Genomic DNA, 25,307 nt, shown 5'->3' on the forward strand with positions numbered 1-25,307 from the left:
ATAGCACATTCGTAGTACAAGTTTTGCAATAAGGTATGCATTCAAATTGCTTTCTTATTTCACCAGTATTTGTAACTTTAAGGGGTTCCTAAGCCTCATCCTTTCATCCTTCAAACATGCCAATCAGAAATAAAAATGGCCTACATTGTATAATTTTTTTTAACATACATATACCTCCTGCTGGCATAATTTGTATGAAAATATATTTCCAATAATTACGATCTTCCCAAAATCTATCTAATGCTTTAGGCATGATACATACTTTTAAACATCCAATCAATAGTCATTCAGCCCATTACATTGATATTACAAGTCCTGAATCAAAGGGACTGATGCCCATAAAATTTTCTTCTGTTGTCTTTTGAAAATACGCACTGTCTTAAGCTCCATTATTTACTGATCCTATCCACCATCAGTTCCTACATGCATACTAAAAGTAACAGACACTAAATATTAATCCGATTACCCTGATGTTGGTTGATAAAATACGTTGTCCCATCTCAAAATCCCTCATGCTTTGGCAATGACAACAAACAGCATGAAAAGTGTTTTAGGCTTGGGAAATGGCAGCTTCATTAACAGCAGCTTGTGTTGAGGTAAACTCATTTTACAATAATTCAGAGTTTTTTAAAAAAGCTGGGTGACAGCAACTTCTGTATTACATGGTTAACAAGAATTTCTGAAGTAATAAAACTACAAAAAACCTTCTTCAGAAGAGTCTTCAATTCGCTATCCTCTGGAATGCAGTAAGATACAGAAAAATACACACAGTTTCCAGAATCAGGTAATAAAATAAAAAAAAGTTATTTGTTACTCAAAACACTTCTTGCCTATTATTTTTGTCCAGAAAACATTGTCTCAAAATTGGCTGTGGCATGAAGTAGCCATTGCACTCTTGATAAAACACTTAAAAACTGTGCCTTTTAAGGTCACAACACAGATATTAAAGAAATCTAAACTATTTGTTCTGCAGATTTTGCCAATGTTCTTTGAAGTCTGTGAAAAGCCAGAGCTTTTCCCTAAAAAGAACCATGACTGAAATCTTCATGTAGGCAGAAATGGCATGGCACTACAACTTGTTAAAGTCCATCCTCAAGAACAAAGGAACCAAGAGTTACCTTCTACAAGCACAAATTTCCTCCTCTACTTGCATTCTCAAGTCTTTCCCTCCACAGTGATGCCACATAACATAATCTGTTAATTTCTACTACTACTACAAAAATATTTGTAAGTAAACTACCATGTGCTGTTTTGCAGAGGAAGAAGATATTTTTCTGTATTTTCCACCAGATATGGATACTGTATTGGCTTTTGGTGCATCCTCACCTACCTGCTCTGCTCACTTCTAAGATAACGCTTCACCTGTTTTAAGAGAGTAGTTCTTGGGGGGGGAGAAGTGAGTGTGTCTCTTCTTTCATGCAAGATCTAGCATGTTGGTCTTCCAAACGCCTAGATTTGGTAATCCCTGGCTACATAAAATAGAAATTATTTATTTAGACGTTGCCCAATTCCAGGAATATGGCATTATACTTATTTTGTCATAGTACGGTTACAGTAACATTAAAATACAGAAACATCTTTCATTTTCTTTCAAATTTGACTGGAAGGACAAATGAGAGTTCCTTTCTCCCTACACATTTGTCTTTATACCTAGCATTATTACTGCATACCTATACTGCATCTGAAGAATTTATGCTGCAAACTCCTTACTGAAAGAGTCTATCTGGTTCTAGAAATAGTAACATTTTTTAAAAATCTTTTGAACTCAGGATCTTCTTTAAAAATAGGCAATTTCTGGTTTTCAGGTGCTGGCAATGAATCTAGTCATCTGCTGGTAATGCCCAGTATCATCCGTAAATTCAAAATAGCTAGTGGTTAACTTAAATATGTTTTAAAGCATACCTCTAAAAAGATGTTTGCATATTAAAGGTATTTTGTGAAAGTTTTTGATAGCATTTTTAATCCTTTAGCACAGTAAAGTACAATTAGTGCTACTCAGCACAGAATTTAGTCTTATCTCTACTGTTACTCAAAAATTAAACTAAATTAATTGATATTATTATCATTACAGTGGTGCTACAGAGAACAGAATTTAATCTTTAAAACAAATGCCTAAATTTAGATGCAGTCCAAAGCACTAATGATTTTTTTAAAGGGATTTCCTGGAAACTGTGTCCAAACTGCTGTACTTGTCATGTAGTTCATGAGCCTGCATCTTCCAGACCTCACTACTTGAGTAACACAAAGGTTCAGTTTTTTCCTCGCTATTTTTATTATTACTAATCAGCCATCAAGATATATATCACTGATTAATTTCAACTTTGATCTTAAGGCTATGCTTTTCACTATATTGTGTGAAATTAGTTATGAGATCAATGTGAGAAAGATTTTTTTGATCTGAAATCACATAAATGTTAAGCGTTAGATAAAGTTAAATAGCCTTTAATAATTCCTTCAACTTTTTTTTTCTTTTAAAAAGTGTTGTCCTCTTAGTTTTGTGTGTTTTTTTTTTTTTTTTTTTTAAAAAAAGGCATGTTGGTAATGCATGTACGACATTTCTGGGGGAATGTAAGATTTATTTAGGTTTTTTTCCCCTCAACAGACTATGTCTTAAAAAAACCTTCCTAGTTCTCATAATTATAATCCATGACAACAAACAACTTTGTTTCATATTCTCTTGAATCTGGAACAACTTGGCTCTGATACTGTAAAGAACATAGGTGATTCCTTCCTTTTCCAGAAAGTAGCAATGTTATGAATTAAACCGGTGAACGGATCTGCCTAAAAATAAATATATCCAAAAATGTTTTGGTTTTCAGCTGGTTTATTGTGTAATCATACACTTATGGGATGGAAGTGGGACGGAGCAGAAAATCAAAAAGGAGATATACCAGTGGAAAAAGAGCAGTGGTAAGTTTTTCTGGAATAACGAGAATGTGGAATTATGGTGAAAATTACTGCAGTTCAGTAGCAGCATAGATTATATGGGTTTGTCATGAACACAGAGGAAATTTAACCCAGAGTCCCTCAACCTGGGGAAAAAAAAAAAATAAAAAAAATCAGAGATGGGGAAGTTACCGGAAGGAAAGCTTTATTTTTGGAGATTACTTTAAAGACTGAATACTGAGCTTATAGGCATGAAAATAATTACAAATTGTATATAAGTATTAGAGATAATTAATAGCAGAATCGGTAATTCTTGAAGACTAATTTCTTACATTTTATAGAATATTGGAAAGCATATGAATTAAACCCTCCAATTTCTTGCTTGCATATGTTTGTCCTTCACCCCTTGTTTTTGAAATGCCTTGAATTACATGAGGATGATACCACAGTTTTGAAAAGTTCATCTCCTTCAAAAGCTTTTCTACCCAAAGTCTTTAATTATTTATTTTAAGACATGAATCTTTTCACAGTAATCAAGTACAATCTGGTGTCAAAACAAAGGATTAGGACTTTGTCTCTTCTTCTATCTATTCCTTACCCTGACTGCATATTTAAAGAAGTCTTGCTTTCTAACTGAAACAGAAGATAAGTAAAAATGAAACCATCCAAATCCAGAAAACAAAATAAACACAATTTTGCAAGGAACCTCCATAAACACAAGAAGGGTTACAGGAAAGTTTGGGGGTTTTTTTCTGTAGGCACAATATCATTTTAACTTGTCATCTCACATTTAGAAATAATTATTCAAGGGGGCCAGATTGGAATCTTCATTCAGAGAGATCTGTTTGAAAAAAAAACCAATGCATGACTGCTTCCAAACTAGAAAGGCACTTAAGTCAAGCATTTTTTTAAAAACCCAGATATTCAGATGCCAATTTCTGAATGAAATTATTCTTCTTGACATTTCCCGAACTCTGTGACATCTCACCAGAGCAAGTACAAAGGGAAGTGAAACAGACTCCTCTTTAAGCCAAAAGCATAAAGTTACTGATGAATGTGAAATTTCGTTTCAATTTCCACCATACACCAACAGCAAGTGTCACTTTCAAAAACAAATCTGGGGGAAAACAGTTTATTTCTTCTAAAGGATTTTAAGACACCCTGCCAGCAGTGCCTTAACTTCTAATGGGATGATTTTTTTCCTACCCACCAGTCTCCGACAGGATATGAGAGAGACACTTCCATAGACCAACTACTGCTAAAGCACACATTTATTTTGCCTTTTTTTTTTAGCTTAACATTATGAGAGTGATAGCCCTTTTGTTAAGTGTAATGTGTGCATTAGAAGCAGTGTAACTTTTCTTCCACTATTAGCCTTAATATAACTGCTTCAATCTGCCTCCTTACATCCTAAACCACTGCTGCATAAGTTGTGCTGGTTCACTCTTACACCTTCACAGCTTTCCAAGTGCCAGTACCCTGCCTAAACCAAGGTACCCAGTTTGCAGTCTACATCACCATTCCTCCCCCCCCAAAAAATAATAATAATAAAAAAATCAGATTCACCAGTGTTTCCTTTTCCCTCAGAGGGTTTTTCTCCAAGACAGTATATGTTAACAATGAAATGCTTACTACTGTTTTAGATGTGACCATCAGTTTGGATAAGGGGGTCTTTGTATACCATGATGGATAGTCCATTCACATTATCAGACTGACTTACTAATACTCGGATCTAGCAACCGTGAATAGACTATATTCTGAAGGCGGGTGATACGCGTATTTATGTAAAAAGGGAGGGAAACTGAGAATTCGAAATACTGTCACAAATTAGGGAAGTAGTTCTAAAGAAGCGGAATAAGTTCTTACTTGAGAAAAAATATAAAGACAAAAAAATCCTATTAAAAGTTGCAACCAAGTTTAGATAAATTCAGTTTGACAGATAAAATTAGGACAACTAAAATGGAAATGACTGGCCATGGAAGTATGTTTTGCAGTACTATTTGTCATTTTAATAATGTTAATTGAAAATACTTTTAACTGTTACTGATCACTGGGGGGAGAGGATTTACTTTGTACTACACAGTAGTAATACAAATACAAAGTTAAATTGCTGTGATGATCAAAGTGTTTGAAGCCAGTGCTGAAAAATGAAAGTGGGAATATTCAGAATTAATGAGAAATCACTTCTGACTGTATTTAAAATTTGTCAGCTCATCACAAACATGAAAATGTTGAACGCTGGGGATAAGACTTTTTTCCAACCTGGAAAACCCCAAAACACAATTAATGAACTTTTTGAAGTTTGTTTGAATTTCTCAAGTACTGCGTGGTATAAACCCAAATACTATCTACATCACATGTACACTTGTCTCTCCATCTTTTTTTGAGATCAGATGATCCCAAGTTGCAAGATCTATCAGAAGTTTGTAACTGTTTCCAAAGAAGGAAGAACTAAACAGACTGACTCTTCAGTCTGGGGAAGAAATGAATGAGGTTAAGAGGTATATGAAATGATGAATAAGAAAATTAATAGGAAATATTTCCTATAATTTCCGTAACAACAACAACAAAAAAAGGGGATACCTAGTGGGAAAAAATAATTTAAAAATATTGTATTTTATTTAGAAATAAAACCAAGTTGCAGAACATATTGCCACATCACACAGTGGAGGGTCTAGACAAATTTATGAACAATAGATCCATTATAGATTCCTAAATACTGACTGCAAATTGTAGCTCAGGAAGCTCTTAAATTACTGTTTCCCAGTAAGGAGAAGAGTATGGCAAACGAAGAGTCACACTGTGCTCTGTTATTATTCTTTATCCATTCACTACAGTCGTTTAAAGACAGGACACTACCTAGGTGGATCTTCAGGCTAGTCCAGTAGAGCATCTCTTACATCAAAAGCCACTCTGTATTTTTAAGAAGTAGAAAGATGAGGATTAATACTTTATTGACAACAGGATAAAGAAGCTTTATGGAAAAGCCAAGGCCACCAGCAGATCAAGTGCTTGAACTTGAGTAGTAGCCCTTATGTTCTGTTTCGTTCAGACCAGTGACACTTTAAAGTCAGGGTTACAGAGGCAGTTTAGAAAGTATGGACAATATAAAGATAACTGCTTATTAAATTTAAATGTTGTCAGAAATTTTTCAAATGAAATATTTTCTAAAAGGTAAGGCAGTTTTCATTAAATCAATGTTTCCATGGGGAATTTCAATTCTCCTGAAAGTTTTATTTTCTCCAATCAACAAAATCATAAGACACTTTTTCATTTTTTGTCTGATCTGAGTTGGAACATCTCAACATGTTATTTAAAGCAACTATGCTTTAATGTCATTCAAACTCAATTTAACTTCCTTTTCCTACAAAAGTTGACCTGATGGCCTCTTCTCGAAGCTCCTAAAGCCCCCACTCTTTTCAGAGAATCACAAGCTGTTCCTCCAAAGATGATGTAATTGCTCACATTACGCAGGCATGCTTCCTACCTACCTGTGCAGAAAGCACAAGAGATACATAACTCTTGGTGCATTCTGGGAGAAATAACTTGGCCAAAGATCCTGGTTCATTTGGATAAATAATATATTGAGGTACCTAAATGACAACACCCTGAAGACGATATGCCACAGTGGCAAAATGCAAGTCGAAGTATCAAAAGTCAGCTAAACTTCAACATTCCCAACAAAAGACACGATGAGAATTTCTACTGCCAAAAAGTTAATTTCAATTGACTTCCATGAAGAAAAAGACCCACTGTCCTCTGTTGTTTCCTCCAAACCCAAACAAATCCTGTTTAACAGAATTTCCCTGTGTTGGAAATTCTAAGTTTTAGCTAGCTCTTCACAGAAATGCTTTCATTGAGGATCCTGATGTTTGAAGGTTACTTAGCTTCTAAGAGGGCAAAACAGAGGACACCTGAAAACAAGTAACAAATTTAGAGCAAAAAGCCACCACACAGGTAAGATCCAGATTACCTCAGACACCAAAATGAGATGTTCTGTACATACATTGCCTGCTACACTCTCCAGATTTTAACACCCTCAGTGGAATTCAACCATACCCGACAGCAAAGCGATATTCAGGCAATCACATAGCTAGGATACCAATGCCAGAGATGTGTGGTAATGCAAAAGCCTTGCCTTCTAAATTAAAACAAAACAAACCACACAGAACCCACACATTTCCATAAGAATACGTGAAAAATACCAGCATAACTGAGACGGTGGTGTCTAACACAATGATACTAGGTACTTTTCTTTTGGAATGTGCACTGGTGCCAATTTAAGCAGTTCCTGCTCTTTGGACATGTGTTAACCCTCCCCCCAACACTAGCACAGGGTTTTTTAGCTACACAATGAACAAGTCTGGGAAAAAGATGCAGCTTTAAAATGTCCCAATAAAGAAAAAAACTATTTTAAACTTAAATTGTTTTCCAGTATCATGTTGTGCCATAATTGCTCAGAAGCTTTGCCATGCACAGGGGCAGGAAGGAGCAGCCAGGCCCAGGAAGAGAACTTCTCTGCTTTTTGTGGCACCACCGCTAATTTATGCCAACAGCTGTGGATGGCACAGAATGAAGGTCTACAGATGCTTGCAGGTAAGGGGTTATGTTGCAGGTAAATGATAAAATATCACTGAAACAGGCAGTCATAATTTCACTATTACCCTTCCCCATCCCTTATATCAATTACAGGGATTTTGCAGCTCCTGAAGAATCAGTTTAACTACTTTAATCAATGGAAAGCTAGTCATTCTGGGAAATAACCGGGTTATTTTTCTTTTTATTCTTTTTTGTTTTGTATCAGCTAACAGGCATCAGAAAGGCTTTTTGAATTACTTTGAAACCAAGAACTTTGACAGTAACTAGATGATGAAACTGAAACAGAGAAAGGTGTCCTTCAAAAAGGATAGTCCGGTCCAGCTCAGAGACCTTGTTTTTGGGTTTGATGGCCTTTGCAGGCATCAGATACAGTTTCCACTGAACACAGCTCTTTCAATGAACTGCAAGCTCTCTCTTCTGCTTGATGTGATTTGACAAACTGATGACTGTAAGAAGAAATGGCACCACTCAGTGATAATCAATTACAACCGTTCTTGCGCAGATACCAAAATGTCCAAAGACTTCTTGTAGTGGGTCATGGAACATTTTGTCCCACTGTCACAATATATTCTGTCTTACAGCCTGTTTTCATCTTCCCTCTTCTCCTTTCCTCTCTTCCTCCCCACAACCAACTGTCTCCTAATAACTGACCCCATTGAAGATAAACTGAGTGATTAAGTACTACAACATTCCCACCCATTCAGCAAACAAAGCCAAAGCCTTAGAAAGGTAATTTCATCATATCACCTAGCCCCTAGCCATTTCTCTGGCTTTCCTACAAGGGAAGTTTCACAACAACTAAAGTATTCCTGCCAAAGTCCCACTCTTCCCACCCCCAGGTATCCCAGACCCTTCCCTTGGGATAACACTGGTGTCCATCTGATCTCAAAGGGAAAGGATTCAGGGGCCTTTTACGACCAGTCCCCCCACCCAGTATAAAACTCACCAGCTCTCCAGTTTGCCTCACCAAGAGATCAGCTCATCAGCAGCACTCATAGAAACCAGGAAACTGTAGTTTGGGGTGGGTCAAAAACCACAGAGAGTGCCCACTCAGCTCAGCTTAAAAGCTGCAATGGAAACGCACCTTGAAGCTGTTCATCTCCGTCTCCTATTGTTTGGATACGTGGGTCCAGCCCCGGTAATTGAGGACCTTTTCCAACCGGGAGCCTCTCAACTCATGAGTCATCCTACACTTTGGAGTAGTTAACTCCACACCCTTGCTTTCTCAAATCAGCTGAAGGAGTTTGCTGGGGTTTTTTTTAGTGTCGGTTATCAGAAAAAAACCTAACAGCTGCATACAGAGAATAAGAAAGAAACTAAATCACACCAAATAGAAAGCCAAATGTAAAGAAGAAAATAAAAGAACGTTTCAGGTACTACAATTGGGCTAGAATAAAGTTCAGCTAGCCCTTGCTTAATCAGCTTTTTAAATTTACTTTTCCCACTCTATCCTTCTCTTCATGTAGCCACTAATCAAATTTACTTTACCTCAAATTTGTTCCCACCTTCTTTCTTGCTCTTTTTAACTCCCCTGGACACACACACAAAATGGAAATGAATCAGATCAATTTAGTGAGAGTTGCTTTCTCCGGCTCAGTTTAATCGTCTTTTCACTCATTCTCTTCAACCGTATCTGCAGCTTCCAAAGATTCGGGGTCCGGTTTGGTTTCTCTCCTTCACTACATTTTGGGAACAAATCCTTTATGATTCAGCTTGTTCAGTTGTTCTTTCTAGGTATACCCTTCCCTGTTGCACCAGAGCGGTGCTTTAACAAGAATGAATGAAGAGGCATGGGGGCAGCAGAATGGATTCGTTGTAAGAAAAAAAAGTGAATAAACAAACAAAACTAAGACCACCACAGATTTTAATTCTGATTTAAATCAAGGTTTTCCGCTTGCTTGAATCTTACATTTTAACAGCATCTGCATCCTACATTTTAAGGAAAGGCCCATTTTCATTGGTTGGTATTGTTAAGACAAAATGGTAAATACCATCTTTTAACCAAAGTTGGCAGGTTTTGCTGAACAGGACCATACATCCCACATTTATTAGTGTGATGATAAAGGTGTGAAAACATTTAACTGTTTTTTTATTCAGCCAAGAAATGCACCATTCTTAATCCTAAAAGAATTAAGGAAACTCTGAATATCCAGGGGTTTATTTATAATTTACATGAATTTTTATTTGGATGTAAACTAAAATTTAACCACAGTGCATGCATGAAGCTTACCATTCTGATTGTTTATTTTAGTATTATTTACCTAAAAATAGGTTATGCACTTAAATACTTGGTTGGTTTTTGTTTTGTTTAACTTAACATGATTTTATTGTAAATTGTTTTGAGAAAATAATCAGTAGCTAAACTTTGGAAGTAAAATATCTTAATTCATACCTATTCTTTTATTTAGACAAGAGTATATAAGACATTGATTTCTGAAATCCAAAATGTTTTCTCAGCTTTTAACAAGTTGCTCAATTAATTGAGACGGCTGAATAAGCTGAAATGAAGAAAGTATCTCTGTGCATCTATAAAAAGTTTGCTACTACTACTAAGAATGGATTAGGTACTTAAAACTCAAGTTTACTTAAGCTCAGCCCATGACTGATTCAGTGATGTAATTCTCTGGCAGCAAAATACACAGTATTTTATACTTTCCTGTAGTTTTCTGTTATAGAAAGTTATGCCTTTGTTATAGAAAGTTATAGAAAGTTCAGCCTTTAACAGATGTATCATATTTTAAGTATGTTTTTCAATAAAGTTAATTACTTATTTAAAAATACACCTAGCCATATCATCACATATTCAGAATTTTATATTAATCTGTATCTTATTTGCTTATCTAGCATAATATTGTTATTTCATGTTCTGTCAAGAAGATATTTTTTTTTAAATTCCTCAGATTCAGTTTTCTTGCAGCTACCCAAGAGTTACTGTATCTGTGAAATGTTATTACTTCACTGACTAAGCCCTGCTCTCCAGAGAAAGAGAAGAAGTTACAGTAGTAAACATTGCCTAAATTAAACTCAGACCAAATTCTAAATTTAAAAAAGAGTTTCGGCCAATTTTTTAGACTAGCAGTGGGGATCTGCTAATCTACAACAGCTGGGGACAGCTATTTAAATCTAGGAAATGAAGAGCTTAATTAAGGAAGTATGTTAAGGAACATGAGGAGCCCGAAGTACAGTATATGAGGATTTGTTCAGATAGCCATTTTCGGATCTGGGAATCAACATATGCTCCTTTCACATATTATTATGAAGTGTATCTGATACATGTACACCTCTGTAACTACTTCTGGCCTAAAACCCTACCTACATACATGTTTCAGACATGAAAAAACAAACAGATGATTTTTTGAATATATCTTTAAATTGTTTGGAAAAAAAAATGTCATGGTCTAAAGGACAGTTTGCCTGAGTATGCATTTTCCACATAAGTAAAAGTTGCATTCTTTTAGAAAACAGAAGTGGTTATCCTACTACTTGGCAAGGCACCAGCATTTACTTTATTCGGAATTGTTTCCAAAAAACTCTCCTTAGTGGTAGCTCCAGGTACAACGGATCTAATGACAACAGTATATGCTTTCGTATTTAAAGATTAGTGTGAGAGCAAAGGGTTGAAGGTAAATATATTCAATTTTAACCACCGAGTTTTACATTTAGTGCTGTGGTTCAATCATGCCAACACAGTTTGCGAGATATTTTCCTGACTACCAACAATGCTAATGCATCAAAATCGGCAGACACCAGAGGAAATGTAAAAAAATGCTCAGCTTGGCACCTGCCAAACAACTTAAAATCCTGCTGGTAAGCACTTAGTTGCATAGTTGAGCCAAAAAGATTTAAAATACAGTAAGAGAAGGAAAAGGGTAGAGAGGCCGAGAGAGTCAACAGAAAGGAACAATGAAGAGTACACTCTGAAAACGAGCATTATTTAAAAGACAACACAGCATCCCTCGCTGTGTTCAGTTCTCAGGGTGGAAGAATGGATGGTATTTTTTTTTAATAAGGGCTTAAGGAAATAACGTTTGAGAATAAGGATTCAAGCAGAAGGGAAGAGGGAACACTGCCTGTGAAAGAAGCCAGGTAAAACAAAGGTGAGCACTAGGAAAGAACAAAAGGATACAAAGGTTGTATGTAGGAAGTACTGTACGACAGTAGTTTCATCAAAAAGACAAGCAGGTGGCTTTTTAGCACTGTACGCAATAACAAATTTGAAAGTGGCTTGGAGTAGAAGGTGGGAGTAAAATGGCCAAATGGAAAAGCAGGAAAAATATTGCGGATGAAGAAGTGGGCTACAGCACCGCAAGCATAGCTGTTAAGACAGTCACCTGGCTGATGCTCAGCAGTACCGTGATTTGAGAATCCGGAGACTAGCTCCCGGCTAAACTCAGTCAGGACTCACAGAGGATCAAGGATGTGCTTAAGCCCCAGTGAAGACTGTGCTCTAGTAGATATGCTCAGACTACAAGTAACACTCAGATTTCACTGAAGTCTATGCAAAACTCAGCTGCTCAAGATGTCTGTAAAAATAATTTAAGCAATTCTGAAAAAATTAAATGAGGAAAAGGACTATTTTGAGAAACAGCACTACACCATCACTTAGATTTTCCCTCAGGCTAAACAAGAATTATTCCTACAGTGGAACTGGACAGCATTAAAATTATCATCAAGTATCGCCTTCCAGAAAGGAACTGTTTTGCTCAAGAAAAGCGGTTGGATATTTTGAAATATCTTTATGGTGGTGCAATATATTCTTCTGAACACCTCCTCCCCCCAGCAACTGGACCAAGGTCTAAACTTGAGTTCTCAACATAAAAGAATGTTTTTCATTATTTGCCTCGCAGTACAATCCTTTCTGTGATTCCCAGCTTAAGGATGTATTGTAGGTGTAAACAGGTAGATGGACAACTGTATTTCATCAAACTTTCCCATAATCTGGCACTGACAGAGATTTGGGTACTTTCCAGTAATCTTTAGTGCCTTCTTTATTTTATTATGAAGATTATGAAGCCTTTTTGAGCAATATTCCTCCACAGCACTGGGTGCAGTTAGAGAACACAATATTCTTGAGAGGGTTTCTGTGACTCCAAGACACTTTGGAAGATTATAAGCAAACAAATTCTTAAAGACAAAACAATTACATGAAGAAAGGAAGCTTCCTTGGGAAGTAAATGGAGGAGTAAGATTCAGAAGCCTTATAAAGCATCTGACTGAGCCTCCAGGACAAAACAATTTTTTATACTACTGAAAAAATAGGAGAGCCTTGCAAGCAATCTTTTGCCACCTCTCCATGTACATCTGTTACCACTGGGACCTAGATTGCCTTTCTTTGATAGGATGTCTAAACTCAAGGGCAGAATTTAAGGAGGAACTAAATGCTAGCAGTGAAAAAGTAATCTAGTACTCTGATCTGCTCTTAGAGGAGGTCGCTGACCTGCCTCGGATAGCACCACAATTACAAAGCATTTAGAAGCCAATTTATTCCTTTTGAAAGCCGAATGGGAGAGTGTGAAAGAGCTTCTTCAACACTTTGTTTTGTTTTCTATGAAAAAATTAGAAAAATATGGGAGAAGAGGACAACACAAATACCAGTTACAGACAGATGTTCAAACTGAGAATCCATCTTATTGAGAACGACCAGAAGCCCTTTAATGGCAACTTGCAGGAAAGTGTTGCCCATTGGGTGACCTGCTACCTGCTCACCCTTGCTTCCTTCCTTTTAAGAATCTTTTTAAAAATTAAAAAAAAAAAAAAGACAAGACATCTTTTTCTTGACGTTCCCTTTTGTTTCTCCCCCACCTCTGTGCTGGCATAGTTGTTGTGCAGATGCATATTGTACCCATTCGGAGAACTAATGCTGCTGAGAAGCAGACCAGAGTAATATTTATGTTTTAGCTGAATTTCTGGACCTGGTTCACATTCAGCCATAAAAACAGATAAGCTAACACAATGAAAGAGAGTGCACTGGAAGAAAATCCCCAAAACCCACATGTCGCCTCCCCCCACACCATTTCTGCCCCAGTACTGACTTAATACATAGGAAAACTACAGCCTAACACTCAGATGGGGAAACACCAGTTTTACATCAAGGCAGTAGAGAAATATAGGGGGACTAAAGGCCAACACCACCCCTGCCCCTATATAAATGCCAAAAGAACCTGATCATCATTGTCATCTGCAGTTTTCCAAAGAGCAGTAAAGCACAAAGCGAGCCAAAAGAGCACCTGGTTACTTTTCAGGGCCAGCAGCTTGTCCCCCAAATAGACAGCTACAGACATCACGAGAAGATGGGACTCCCCACAATGAACTCCTGTTCCACATCGCTCCTTGTTCCTCTGCTTTAGAACAAAGTATTCTGAAGCTCAGCCAAGCAGGCTGTTTTACTGGACACTGTCCACAGAGATACTCCCAGGCAAGCTTCAAATGCAGGATTAGACTGCTGTTCGGTAAGACTGTTTCAAATAGATAAACTGATGGGGGGCTGCCTTCGGCTTATCATTTCTAAGCATCAGCCTGACCTTGCTCATGCTGGGGCAGTCCAGATCAGTCCTTTATGTTGCTTTGTTTCTCATACCAGGGAAGTTTTTAGACATATGTTTGTTCACAGCAAAGGATGAGAAGATCACATGTCTGAAACATTAACCAGTATTCCTCTAGAACTGTATTTTTAAACAATTTTTTTAGGCATTTTTAAAGCAGGCTTATTTCTGGAAATACCAACATGCAAGACTGAGTCATACACATCACTTGTGGTGGTTTGAGAAATGCCTGCTGATATCAGGAGTTGTCAAGGTATTCTCAAAGTCAGCAAGGTACAACGAAAAGGTACTATGTCCAAAATGCATGGAATGCTTTTGATGTATGGCATAACGGGGATTATTTCTGAGAAACATTTGCACTGTGCGTTCTTGGGAATATGAATAGAAAAATTTACACATCGACAGCTGTGAACAGTAGGACTGATTACATAAAACACGGTTCTCTGAAGGGGGCAGAGGCCTTGAGGTGGAAGGTGACTTAAATGAAAAATTCGTCCCTCAGTGATGACATCAGTTTTTAGCATTTTGTTGGGGATGTGTGATTGTGTGCTCCTATTAATGTTCTGGTGTCTAAGCCTTTCCATCTGTGGGGTAAGGGCTTTAAATTAGATCTTGATCATCACAATTTGAAATCCATCAAGGGAGAAAACTTCTAGTTCTTAAAGAAAGACTAATTTTTGTGTGGTCAAGTAATTTCCAAAATGAACAGCTAAAAGGAATTGGTAAGAAAGTGAAAAAGATTAGAAACTGACAAAAGTACTCTGGTTTTATTTCCATATATCTACTAACAAATATACCTCCCAAATAAAAGATTGTACTGTTAGAAGAGGTGCAGAGGACAAGCACTGCTGCAGCTGACAGTGAATACACAGTTCTGAATTTATGCGTAGATTAGCACTATGTACCACACGGAAAAAAGTAGTCTACTGTCTAACGTTACTGTCAGCACTCTCAGAACTGTTATTACCAGGACAACAAAGAGACCTTTCTCTTTTCATACAGTTGGTTTTCAATTGCTCAGCCCGATTATGAAATCTTGTGCTTTTACAAAGTAGGCACCAGAGGGAGACCTGCACTTTAGTTCAGCTATGAAATAATGCTGGCAGGAGTAATTCAAAAGTGGACAATCAAAGCCTCTTGGCCAATATACCCTAGGTGGTTCCGGGTGAAATTCTGGCTAACAGGAGCACTCAGAGAGGGACTGGTGTTAGGCAGTCTCCTCTTTTTGAACGGCCCAAAAAACGTGATAGCGCTCCATGAAGAAAAGCGGGTTCCCAAATTTCAGGCTGGAGATGAGCATACCTCAACCAGTTTGGTCACAGCTGGGAAAGACCTGCTCTTTGCCACCCATGCTCCCAGCTTATCATCACATCCTGCTGATGGTTACCCTTCTCAAACCTTCTGGCTGAGCTGCATATATAAGAACTCCCTAAACATGTCAGTCAAAATAAGCTAGATCAGCTTAAGTAATTTAAATAACAAATCTTTCCTAACGTGGCTCAATTTGACCGAATTGGATTAGGGAGAGCTCCCATGAGCAGCTCAGCTAGCAGACCAGAGAAGGCCGTAACCCCAAGTAGAGGGCAGTGATGAATGCTTTGGGGCGGACTTGCTCTTCCATTGACAAAGCTACCGCTGAAGGAGGACTGTAATTATATATATTGAAGGCGGGTTGCTATTGTTTTCTAAGCCTGATAAGAGACAGCAAGAGAAGCTATATGGACAGGAAGTACATTATTCTCTTAAAAACAGGTACTCATAAGTACAAGTGGGAAAAGGCAAGGGGCAATGGCTTCTACGAAGCAGGCAAGAGCCCAGAAAATTGATCCTGTGTGCGTGGAGTCAAACAGACTAACTGGAATCCGTGTAGACAAATCAAAATAAAATTGTTATTACAAATGATAGGTCGGTTGGTATGGAAAAAACTATTGACTCCTTACCTATACAGCTGGATATAATGTTTATACTGATGATAATCAGCAGAATTATTGATTGAAACAGAGAAATATTCATTAGAAGTACTCCCTCTACCCCATCATTCTTCTCATTTTCCAAAGGGGGAAAAAAATGAGCAAAATCATCAGCTCCTCATATGCATTCCAAATTAAGAAAATTACTGAACAACAAAGAATAAGGACCAAATTTCATAAGAAAACCAAAATTTGACTCTGCTCTCTCTTGTGATAAAACAACAGACAGTCAATAAATTTCTAGAAATTTTGTTTTTTAACTTCCAGATTGAGAATTTGAGCTTTGCATTTTTGTTTTAAGTAGACACAACTCAAGTTTTCTATGAACAAATTAATTCTAGATGCTTCCAACTACAAATACAAAAACATTGGTATTTCAACTACAAAGTTATTATACCTTTAATATAATTTTGCATGCTACTTTAAAGGTATTTCGTTATAGGGTAGCTGGTAGTGAAATAATGCTATATTCAAAGTTTCCTTAAAATGGCTGTCTTTTTCAGAAGTTATAACACCTCCAAAGTTGCCAGCAGCTTCTGAAACTTAGCAGATCAGATTGAACTGTCCAAGGATGCTTTTCCATAGCTGCTTAAAGCAACCCTCATGGGGTTGCCAAAATTTAAACTGAACCTGTTCATGAAGCAAATCTGGCCTCAAACTGACCCTGTTAAGCAAAACAGGAGGTAAAAAAAAAAGTGGGGGGTTGTGAGGGTGAAGAATTTTCAGATGAATGAACGCCCTAAACTGACTCTGTGTGAAATCCTGAGTACCAGTGTTGGTAGAAGGAACACCCACCTGAGGAGGTGGGGAGAAGCCAGGATATCAACATACATTGCCTTGGAAATACGGGGGAATCTCTAGTCCTTGAGAATAAGAATAAACAGGAGAACTTAAACATGTCAGTACCATGGTTTTTGTTCATGGCTTATGCTTCCCTCCTGGGAGCACCAAAGGGAAAGCACCCCTTCCCACTGAATTAATTGGAAAGGGTAGATTAGCTGTGCACCTTCTAGTTCTCTTTTAATTACGGCTGCAAACAGGTTTCTTCCCTGACCACAGGACCCATGATCCAGTCTGTGCACAAAGTAGATACAAAGAAAGAGAATTAAGAACTCACAGGCAACCATAAATCTGGCATTTCCTCAGTCTAGAGTGTTTGAATTTGTGACGTAAATAACAGTCTTTTTATGATGTGGTATAAAATCTATAAAGAAAAAATAAAAAGATGCTCAGACATAGCCCTTGCCGTAGCGAGCTCACAATCCTCCTCCTTGTAGGGGTGCAAGAGTTTTATCTGATTTATCAAGTGCATATGAACAAAGGGCTAACCTAAATGTGGTTTGTTTATATGCACATGTCTGTATCATGCAAGCAAAAGTGATTATCTCATAATTTGGTAGGAACTGAACTTGAAATGTCTTTTTTTTTTTTTTTTTGTGGTAGCACATACGCATTGCCAGTTAACTGTATCACAGAGCAGACTGGGTATAGTTTCAATTATATTGTGTCACTTTTTTTTGCATCAGTCAAATAGTCTTTTTAGAAAAGTGTCAAATTAGTTATTTTAAAAGTTACAGTGAACTACCAGAATGTGCCCTAACATAAGGAACGTTTGTGTGCTTGGCCATGCTTCGTAGTTCATTTCCGTGAATAATACTCAAAGGTAGTCTGGTCTGTTCTCAGCCTGCCACCAAATCATCACGCGAGTTATCACAAAATTTAGTACATCCTGCCTGCCCTCCATTTTTCCACAAACCCATTAGCATGGGTGCAGGGAAGTGGTGGAAAGAAGAAGGACAATATTAGGCCTGACCAAATTTCACCATTTAGATAGATACAGTGACCATACTCACTAATTGCAAAAGTGGAAAAGAAACAAAATCCATATTGCTTTTCACTCTGTGCAATTCATAGTTGTTTCTCCTATTTGGGTCACACTTTCCCAAAAAGCATGAGAAGCTAAAGCCACACTACGAGGCAGGGCATAGTAATTAAAGAGGTAAGATGCTGGTTTTCTTCCCAAAGGATGCGGTACACACTTATGTACATACACAGAGTAAGCATAAACTCTATAGCATGTCCCAAAGAAATCATACAGAATTTAGATGAACAATACGCAATCTCCAGAGGCGTACCACAAAATAACATTCAGAGATTACAACAAAGAACTACCTAGACACATAAGCCTGCCTACTAAGTCATGTCCATTTTTAAAGTTAAAATAGATTTTCCTTGATATATCATTTTCCATCATACCATCTTTGAAAGCTGAGATATTTTAAATCTAAGATAAGCGTAGGTCTTGAAAACAGCATTTCATTCCTTCAAATATTTTTCCATAAGATCTTAATTACATTACTAACACATCTTGTGAACTGAAGAATCTTAACTTGCAAGACATAATTTAGGCACAACTTCACTCTTAGAAAGCACTAAAGTAATTAAGAGACCTTCAGCATAGTAAACAAAATCACCATTCAAATCAGAAAAACCCAGAATTCAGGAAATCAAATTAAAGATTTTCTGATAAAGATTTTAGATGCTCAAGTCCAACATCTGAAAGAATCCAGACAAGCTGAAAAGCTACATATTGAACTCAAATTCTACTGTAAAACTACCATTAAACTGGAATAAAATTTTTTAAACCACAGAAGTGTTCAAGAACAAACTTTTGGAAAACTGTATCTGTGCCATTTGCAGAACGTAGGATTTTATACAGAGCCTTAACTTTTTTTTCCCCTTCATCATAACAACCTTCATTCCACATGTAACTCCAGCTTTTGCCCTCAGTTACTCCAATGCAACAGTGCTTCTGGAGTTTAACAAAACAGAACGTGGCACATAGTGACAAGAGACAAAAATCTACATCTGAACTGTTAAAACCAATATAGAAATTCCACAAAATAAACAAAAACTGCAACAAAAAGGGATTCTGACATATTCACCTCTACATTCATCGAAGAAAAAGACCTACTTAGTCTTTTTTTACACTGTTTATGAAGTTGAAGACTAAGCTCAATAGCTGTGACATGGTTAAAAATAGCTGTTCGGCTTAAGCACGGCAACTTATACTGCTCCACAGGAAGAATTATTCTCCTGGTCAAAATATTTGCCTTTTCAATGAGCTGAACTTTCAGGTCATCTGTTAACAATGTAGATTCTTTCCTGTCTAGAAGAACTTTATTGTCTCTCCTTTAACAAATAGCAGGGTATTGTTCCCAGCTGGCTGCTAATTCACACAATTATCATGTAAAAATCTTTCAAAATGCTATATAGAAGATGTATGTAGTGCTTGGATGATTAGATATATTGATTTAATAAATCTCATACTTAATTCCCCTGTACGTGTAAAATACAATTTAAACTGTTCTTTATTATGTCCTCTCTCCACATTCCCAACCCTCCCTTTCCCTTCTCTTTTCAGCCTTCCCTTCAAAAATACAGGCGCACATTACAACTGAGTACAGGGTGCCTTTGATGCTGAAAACACCTTTGTCAGATTTGGTAGATGACCTGTGTATTATCCAAACTTACAGATTTTACTGAGCGATGATTATTTAGTTTGCCTTCCTGTATAACAGATAATTTCACTCCAACATTCCTGCATCAGGCCATCATACTGTGCTTGAGCTTAAGGCATCTTTTTTGAAAAATTCACAGCTTTTTATTGCTGACATATCCAGAACATCCTTAAATAAACTGTTCTGATCAATAACTGCCTTCAGTTCTAAATTTATTTCTAGAAGAAATACACCCAAGTTCAGCTTTCAGCTCCTGTATTTTGTCACACCATTGCCTACTACACCTAAAGGACTGCTCCTTCTGAAATCTTTGCCCCATATAAGTACTTAGAGGCCATCAGTCACTTCCCAAACTTCCCTTTTCTAAACTAAATAGACTGAGCTTCTCCAGGCTCTTGCTATACACCAGGGTTTGTTCACTGACTTCTTTTAAGGTTTTTAATTGGCCTTGACATGTTTTTCTGAATCTTTTTATCTAGGTTTGGGGTATTTTTGCATCTCAAGCTCAAATAGGATGTAACTTTCTAACATTACCTCACTAGAGCTATACAGCAAAATAAAAGCACACCTACTTCCACTTGAGATTCCCTGTATCCATACCAAGGGACTGCACTGTGCATTTTAGCTACGGTTTCATACCTCCAAACTACTGCTTTCCAAAGTAGTACTTTCCATCCTACATGTATGATCTTACCGTCTAGACAGATATATTTAGCTATATTAACATATGTTGAAATGATCCCCATTAACTAAGTACAGACCATCCTTCACAGTTATCAATCCATCAATTTTTTGCACGTATGCATTTTACCAGAGATTATGTTCTATTTTCCTCCAGATCATTATCCAGATCCTCAAAGCAATGGGCTGTGAAAAACTTCTGTAAAATCCAACATGAACGTCCTTCATCTATTACTGCTTTATGATCTGTCAATTAACCAGTTTGAAGTGTATTTAATATGGGTGATGTTGACTTAGCAAAGAGCTAGGTTTTAAAAATCAGAATACCGTGCAGTACTGCATCAGGTGCTTTACAAAAGCTTACTACATCCACACGAATATCGTTGTCAACCCAAAACGTTCAGCCTCAGAATAAAGAAATAAATACAGACAAGTTCTAATCGTCATGAAGAGTTGGGCAAGCAGTGACTCTGCTTTCTTCAATTTTCTGCTAAGCAATTCTCATTTCAGCCTTTCCACAGTTCTTTCTGTGATCATTATCAACCTGTCCAGTCTAGTATTATGTTCTATCCCGGCCTATCCTATCTTATTTGCACTTCTACAACAATTAAAATTAAAGAAAAACAAAACACAAACCCCAATACCTTAGATACCTTCAGTTAGTTGGGTTTCTCTGTTTGTTTTAAAACCTGACTCCTGTAGACTAAAGAAAAAAAAAATCTAATTTCTTTGTTCCTACCAGAATAAAAAAATATTTTTTGTAAGTCACTGGAAAGTGCGAACACAACATCCAGATTTTGGCCAGAGGACAACAGTATTGTGACTTACAGCATGTTTTTTCAAAGAATCATACAATAATATTTTTTGCAGTATTTCTGTCTCTTCTCAACTACTATTGTCCCTATCTAGTCGACGCATGTCATTACTAGCATTTTTTACTCTAAATAAGTAAGACAATTTTCACACTATTCTTAACCCCATTGATAGAAGTTTTATGATTAGTGTCTATGTAATCTACTATGGTGGTCTTTTCGTTGTGACAGCTAATAGTCACTACTGCTCATGGCATTTTCTCTGAATCTTCATTCATTTGATTCTTCACCTCTGCCTTAATATGCTATGACAGATTCATACCTATCCCTAATGACTTTTTACTGTAAGAAAAATAAAAGTTACCCAGGGGATTTGTAATTAAGTAATATAACTTTCAGACAAAAGTGTTTTCTTTATATTTTCAGTAAAATCTGTATTACATTATTTTTAGGAAATCATCCTTTTGGAAAAAGTGAGTATGTATTATTGGCAAGGCCTGTACTGGATAAAACAGATTCAAATAAGCAATGATAACTATCAGTGATTATTGTTTTGGTAGAAGTTAAGTGATCTTATATCTCATTTAATTTTTTCCAGAAGACTAAAACTGAACAGGACAGAATTTCTTATTCTCAGAAAAGTATGATGAATGACCTGCACATATTGGAAATTCCAGGAAAATTTTATTAATGATCACCTAATGTTATCACTCTGAAATAACAATGCATAGTTTCTTTGCATCTAGACATTTAAAGAAAGATTCCTCTATCACACAAAACCCAGGAAAATGTGCCTATATAGCTATAAAAAGAAAGTTCAGACCTTACAGAACTTTCTGAAGCACCTTTCTATCCTTAATCGTACACTTTGTTTAGTTGCTTTTATCTTGCGAATAATCAAAAATAGAATGCAATGTTTTAAACATTGCTTTCTGGGTGTAAAAAAACCAGTGCCTAGGCCAGGCTGGCCATTAAAACAATATCAGAATTAAAACACAGAGCAAAAAATGGAAGGGGCAATCATAATGGCCTGCTTTTATACAGTGATTCTACTATTAATAAGTGTGGCACTCAATAAAAACTGGCACGGTGATCAACAGAATTTTTTTTAAACTGACTGTAATCTTGTTTTGTACTTTAAAATTATTTATTTAATAATTTGTATTATTTTAAACTAAATGATGGATCAATGCCAATGGTTGGCAATGCCATTAAATTGTACTGGTTTAGAAGCAAAGTATAGCTTTTAAACTTATTGCTACATGCACCTGTTAAAACAATGAGTCATCTGAATATACATTCACACAACCTTAATTTTTGTGTGCTACACCCCTGAAATAACAAATATTTTAATCTATTTTATGTTTTCAAACTGCATACAAATGCAGACTATATTTGTAATAAGTATATTATATCTTTTTAATATAAGAAAATTGTCTTTAAAATGCTGAATACATAAACTAGCGTTTTTATCATCGTATTTAACATTTAGAAATAATACATTTCTTAATTAAGTATTAGCTACTTCTAAATAATTGACAATATTTTTACTTAATATAAGCAAAATAAGGGGCCTACACACACACAGAACTGAGAACAGTGGATTTGGGGCACTTAAACTACTTGGCTGCTTTCTAAATTCTGACTGAATTACTATCTCTGTTTCCAAATCCTTCTATAATACAGCATTAGCCTTGTAGTCTTTAGTATTATTAGATATTATTCTTTACTAACCCGTTTTTGCTTATATGTTGGAAGGAGTTAAAGAGCAACACAGTTTACTTTCCTTATCAGTTTTCCCACCTTCACATAAACATATTCAAAGTGAAAATAATTTGTTCCTGCCCGTGAAACTGAAACCAAAAGTAATTAAAGTGTAAGTTCTTCTACCCAAAAGATACTGACGGCACTTGTACTTCGAACTTTAATTCCATTGGAGGGGCTAAAAATAATCTTTATTAATATCAGCATTTTAAATGAAATGTAGCTTAAAGTGAGCTCAACTACAAGGAGACATCCTGTCCCATCCCACTCCCTGCCCGCTGCCCACTCAGTGAATAACCAGAATTCTTAGAAATAAATTATACTTTTAACTATGCTTGTATGTCACCCGCGTCTTCAGACTGGGTTTGCACAACAGCATCAGAGCATAATTGCAATATGATCCAGGTGGAAAGGCAAAAGACAACCTTACAGGGCTGCAGCAGCTTCACTACTTGTATCGCACACTAAAAGTAACAAAAAGTTTCAGCAAGCTTTGTAACCGCTATGCTTAATGTAAAATTCAGGAAAATGTTAGTAAGTAGCAGTTTTCCAGCACTGAGAAGGAACTGGAATCCCAAATTGTTGCAAACATGAGTTTTTCATTTTCACATTAAAATGGAAGTGTAACCAGCCACTAATGCTATACAGCGCAGAGTCTTCTACTCTGAATGCGATTACCCCATCCCTCCGCGCAGCCCCTTTCTCAGCGCCCTGCTCCTCACCCTGTCCCTGCACGGTGCTGCATCACCCCGAGGTGCAGTCCGGGGACACGGGCTCTGTGGGTCAGCACAAGCCAAGGGCAAGAATCTGTGCAGCCACACTGCAAGTCAGTCCGGTGAGTTGATCCAGCTGAAAATTAAACATGCAGTTTGACGGATTCTTTTTTTTTTTTTTAAATAGAGCCAAGTCATTGCTGCAACCATCCCCCCACATCTACCCAGTTTTGCCTTCTGTCTCCCTTCAACCACGTCATACATTCCCGCTCCTTCACCTGAAGCGGCACCTCTTGGATTTCAACCTGGGTCAGTCAGAAAACTGCCAGAAAACTATTTCTACAAAAGCAGTGGACAGCCTTCAGCTAGACAGGCTTCCCTAAACGGCATTCACCTGACCCAGCAACACAAATCAGTGTCGGTGCAAAGGAAGGGGGAAGAACGAGTGGCTTGCCGGAGACGGCAGTGGTGGCAAGCAAGGCCCACAGCACTTAAATTTCCTTAAGCTGTAGAGAACAGAGCCCTCAGACTCACAGCTGAAAGTGGACAAGGAATAGATAGTCTCCTACCTTAATATTTAGTATGCTTCAAAACTAACTTTTGAACATCACGCCACTCAAACAAATATTAAGGGAAAGAGAGGAAAACCGACACAAATGCTGTAATGACACACAAATTTCTTCCCCCAGTCTCAGGGCTCACTCACTGAGGCTGTTCCTCTGTGGACATCACTTGGTGGCTCAACAGCTCCAACGACCTTCCACACCTTCTTCGTCATCCTGGCAAATATGTGTATGGCCATGCATTGAACAAGACTGAGGAACTGATTCAACCAAATAAACATTTTTGGAGCCTGGGTTTTTGGTTTGGTTGGTTTTAATTATGCCAGGTGGATTTTCCATCCTCTCAACACGTGGCCAAGCTGCCGTTGTGGCTCAACGGAAGGAACAGCTGAGTGGTCAGAGCAAGGACCTGCTGAAGTCAATTATAAAGCACTGCCACCCAAACACCTTCTGAGATTTAATGTAAAATGAAGTAAAATACACAATTACGGTTTAAAAACATAACTTGATCAGTTACTGTCACTCAGATAAACCTTAACTTACACCATAGTAGCTCAGTGCTGTGCCTGAACACTTTATACTTCAACAGCACAATCCCTTTAACAACATTCACCTAGTAACACAGTTTACAGTCCCAAGGGAAGGCCTGCAATGAATGAAAAGTTGGGTATTATCCTGCATCAGGTCCAGAAGACAGTAGAAAAAGGAAAAAAACCCTCAGTGCTTAGGAGGTCACATTTAAGTATACTTAATTGACTAAATTAACCCGACTAGCCTTTCTATACCTCTTTGTAGAGAAAGGGGGTGAAGTCTGATGACCTTCTAGAGGAATTTACTTAGGTGGTCTGAATGGCCTTCTGGATGACTCTCATCAACTGAGATGATGAGCTTTGGCTCAGGGATTCAAACTTTGTCAGGGAGATGAGCAAATGATTAGCAATCATCTCTGAAATATTCACTCTGAGTGATGTGCTCAATGCTAGAGTAACTATTACAGAGGAAAGCAAGAATTACATTTTTCAAGACAGCATTAAGGTGTCCTAATGATGAGATCCTCCGTTTTTCCCCAACAATCCCTGCCTACCCATCCTTCTACAAAAGATGAGGCAGTTCTAGCAGGATATGCCTTTTTTCCACTACACAACAAAGTTCTAGTTTCTTGCTCAGAAAAATAAAAATCATCCTTAGTTTACAATCAATAGACAACTGATTCCACACTGAAAGTGCCCTTTTCCAAACAAGTCGGATGGAAAAAA

General features: G+C 37.2%; 1 protein-coding gene across 1 annotated transcript in view; it reads right to left on the minus strand.

Moving 5' to 3' along the window:
• CDYL (chromodomain Y like) overlaps positions 1-24,266 on the minus strand; it is a 92,277-nt gene extending 68,011 nt beyond the window's left edge. The window contains exon 1 of the mRNA XM_059815668.1: positions 24,195-24,266. Within this exon, the coding sequence (XP_059671651.1) occupies positions 24,195-24,266 (72 nt within the window). The remainder of the gene's footprint in view (positions 1-24,194) is intronic.
• Between the last annotated feature and the right edge of the window lie 1,041 nt (positions 24,267-25,307).

The sequence above is a fragment of the Gavia stellata genome, chromosome 3, assembly GCF_030936135.1.
Source record: "Gavia stellata isolate bGavSte3 chromosome 3, bGavSte3.hap2, whole genome shotgun sequence".
NCBI classification, from domain to species: Eukaryota; Metazoa; Chordata; class Aves; order Gaviiformes; family Gaviidae; genus Gavia; species Gavia stellata.